The sequence below is a fragment of the Choristoneura fumiferana genome, chromosome 27 (assembly GCF_025370935.1).
Source record: "Choristoneura fumiferana chromosome 27, NRCan_CFum_1, whole genome shotgun sequence".
Taxonomy (NCBI): domain Eukaryota; kingdom Metazoa; phylum Arthropoda; class Insecta; order Lepidoptera; family Tortricidae; genus Choristoneura; species Choristoneura fumiferana.
Window position 1 is genome coordinate 7,696,390 of NC_133498.1, and position 3,293 is coordinate 7,699,682.

General features: G+C 39.6%; 2 protein-coding genes across 2 annotated transcripts; one reads left to right on the plus strand and one right to left on the minus strand.

Annotated features, from left to right (window-relative positions):
• Window positions 1-45: 45 nt before the first annotated feature.
• Window positions 46-503, minus strand: LOC141443461 (histone H4-like). The gene has a single exon (XM_074108763.1). The coding sequence runs from the start codon at window positions 441-443 to the stop codon at window positions 132-134; it is 312 nt and encodes a 103-aa protein (XP_073964864.1). The 5' UTR covers window positions 444-503; the 3' UTR covers window positions 46-131.
• Window positions 504-675: 172 nt separating this feature from the next.
• Window positions 676-1,190, plus strand: LOC141443524 (late histone H2B.L4-like). The gene has a single exon (XM_074108837.1). It carries the CDS (start codon window positions 713-715, stop codon window positions 1,106-1,108), a length of 396 nt encoding a protein of 131 aa, XP_073964938.1. The 5' UTR covers window positions 676-712; the 3' UTR covers window positions 1,109-1,190.
• Window positions 1,191-3,293: the final 2,103 nt, after the last annotated feature.

The following is a 3,293-nucleotide window of genomic DNA, read 5'->3' on the forward strand; positions in this document are numbered from 1 at the left end:
TATATTTACAGCAGGTTATCTTGACGTCCGCAAAGAACCAAAACGTTTGCGGTCCTGAGAAGGACCTTGTCAGCAGCGTCTCATCACTTTAAATAAATCTCATATCCTAAAATAAACCTAAATAATACGGACTATCCGCCAAAACCATATAGCGTTCGTCCCTGCCTTTTTAGCGCGTAAACTATATCCATGGCGGTAACAGTTTTCCTCTTGGCGTGTTCGGTGTACGTCACAGCATCTCTGATCACATTTTCAAGGAAAATTTTGAGCACACCGCGGGTTTCTTCGTAAATTAAGCCGGAAATTCGCTTGACGCCGCCGCGGCGCGCCAACCGGCGGATTGCTGGCTTTGTTATCCCTTGAATGTTATCGCGAAGCACCTTCCTGTGACGCTTGGCGCCACTTTTACCAAGACCTTTGCCACCTTTGCCACGGCCTGCCATTATGTATTCTTAAAAACGTTCGACTCGGATGGAGGTTGAAATTACACTGGCAATCACGAGGCACGCATGATTTATGTATAGTGATGCGGTAAGTTCGAGGGTAGATTTTAACACCTGTTGTGAAAAATACCTGATTGATTTGTTATTTATTAATTGCGAAAGCGATTGTGATTGGTTACAGCTATTTTATAAACCCCACTATTTGATCTCACATGTATATAAAGATTTTTTTTTTAGAATTTAACTAGTGACGGTTAAGATCTAACAAAATGGCGCCAGTGAAAGTTCCCAAAAAAGCGCTCAAGTCTATGGAGAAACCTGTGATACAGCCGAAAGGCGTCATAGGGAAGAAGAAGACCAAAAGAAACTACGAAAGTTTCTCCATCTATCTCTTCAAGCTTTTAAAAACGTGTAGCGAGCATGATGTAGGAATTTCGAGGAAAAGTATGCTGATAATGAATAATTTCGTTAATGATATTCTGGAGCAGATAGCTTGTGAGGCGGGGAGATTGATCGCGCACGGAAAGAAGACTACCTTAGCTCATGACGAAATCAGAACGGCTACTAAACTCCTCATCCCAGGGGAACTGGGGAAGCATGCAGTCCTGGAAGGGGAGAAGGCTTTGAGGAACTACAAGAACAGCTCCAATAGCCAGAGTTATTAGTGATTTTTGATAATAAATTGTTTGGTTTATAATGTTTTTTCTAAATTATATGTTGACATTTATGGCCCTTTTGAGGGCCGAATATGAATGTTTCTTTAAACAGAGTCAATCTTCTTATAATATAATACAGAATCAATACAGCAGAATTGCTCAATGGTGGTGTTTATGTGTAGGTAACAGGACGCCTATCTCCGTGGTCGTCCATTGGACGTAATGACTTTGTTAAAGCCGGTTCACGGTGGATGCAGGCCGCTTCCGACCGAAACAACTGGAGGTCAATGGGGGAAGCCTGCGTCCAACAGTGGACGTCCTACGGCTGATATGTGGTGATGTACATAATAATCAGCCACTCAGACAAAATAAACAATTTGATTTATTAATTTGTTAAAGGAGAATCAACACCAAAACAATAAAAATAATAGGCCTTGACATCTTTTGCAGATGATCTAAGTAGCAACAGATAAAACAATATGATTATGAAAATAGTGACGTATCCAATTACAGGATCTCACAGATAGTCTCAAACAAAATACAAGTTTAAGCTTAACTTAAACGAGATGACGCGTGCTATATCACATCCTACTCAAAAAACATAACTTTTCAAATGACATTCAACTCTAATTTTGGAATCAGGCAGGCATTTCACTACTTTAAAACTAGAATAAAACGAAATATAAAGTGATCCAATGACATGCTCACATGCTAATCAAAACATCACTAAACTTCGCCTCACAGATGGAGAGTTAAATAAGTATATCAATGTCCATCTCTTTCATCAGGTTATTTAAATTTACACTATTATAGCGCGTCTGAGAACGCTGTTTCGCCGGTACCTAGTCGATGTGAATTCAAGATAAATAGGAGGATTTTTGTTGAATACCTTCGGTTTTTTATTCGTCTACCTTCTGGCGTGAAGAATCTGGATGTATAAAGAAAAAAACTGCTAAAATGTTAGGTTCGCTTTTAAGGTACATGGGGCTTCTGCTATAACGACGTGGGGTGCCATTTTTTGTCATTAACAATTTGTTCCTTAGGGATTATACAGGTTGTGACTAAGAAAAACAACATATGTTTATCTACCTACACCCATATAGTAAATCAGCCGCGCGCACGAGCAGCAGCAGGTCGTCTGGCAGACATACTCGTACCTACCTTCTCAATGGTTCGCGGAACACATGATATAGGATGTAGATAAAATATTATATGCAACTGTACGTAATTAGGCCTCAAAAACACGAGTGTGACCCTATTATACCACACTCGTGTTTTAAGGACCCCTATTATGATACAGTTGCATAAATAACTATTTCATTGTTCAATAGACATGCTGCTGGCATACCTGGTGCGTGTTTAAACACGGCACGTGTTGTCTTTCAGGGGAAGTATATCAGCTATTCAGCTAAGATCAAATAATTACTTAATGTCAAATACAGTTGCGTATTACTCGTATTACTGTAGGTCTAGTAATTCAGCATACAGTTTCTGGTAGTGACCTTTATTGCTCAGTAGACGCCTATGCTGCTGAGCACGTTGGAAATGACCTGAGAGCGTGAGTCGGCGAAACATCGCGTACGCGCGTTGTCGGTGTCGGTGGATGTCGGTGTGGCCTGTAAGTAGCAAAAAATTAAAACATAGCGCATACTCGTCAAACGAACGCCATTAGCCGCGACCGCGGCGCGCGCGGCCGTCGCTTTTGCGTCACGTCCTGCGCATAGCATACACATTTAGTGCTTATTACACTATCCAATTTTTCTAACTGTTCTAGGAAAAGTTAGGAACTGGGTCGATCTACTTTTTCTTGTTTGTTATTCTGTCCGTTGTCCAAGAGAAAACAGTGACAGAGTTTCTTAAAAAATACTTGTTATGAAATACGCTGTTAATATGCTTAGGAGTTTAATCTGTATTTTATTTTTATTTGATCTCATATTTAACCTTACAGTCAAGCCACACATGCTAATTATATAAGTAAGAGAAGTACATAATATTTATTTAATAATTATGTTTTAATTATTTGCTCAAGCATTTACAGGTCATGTCACTAGTGTTAATTATGCAGTGTTCTTTAAAGATGAAGTAATCAGCTATCGGAGCTAAGATTAAATGTAAAGTTACTGGGGTGTTACTGTCCAGGATATCGTATTCAAGGTAGGTAAGAAAAACAGCTCATGTTTGGGGGCTTTATTGC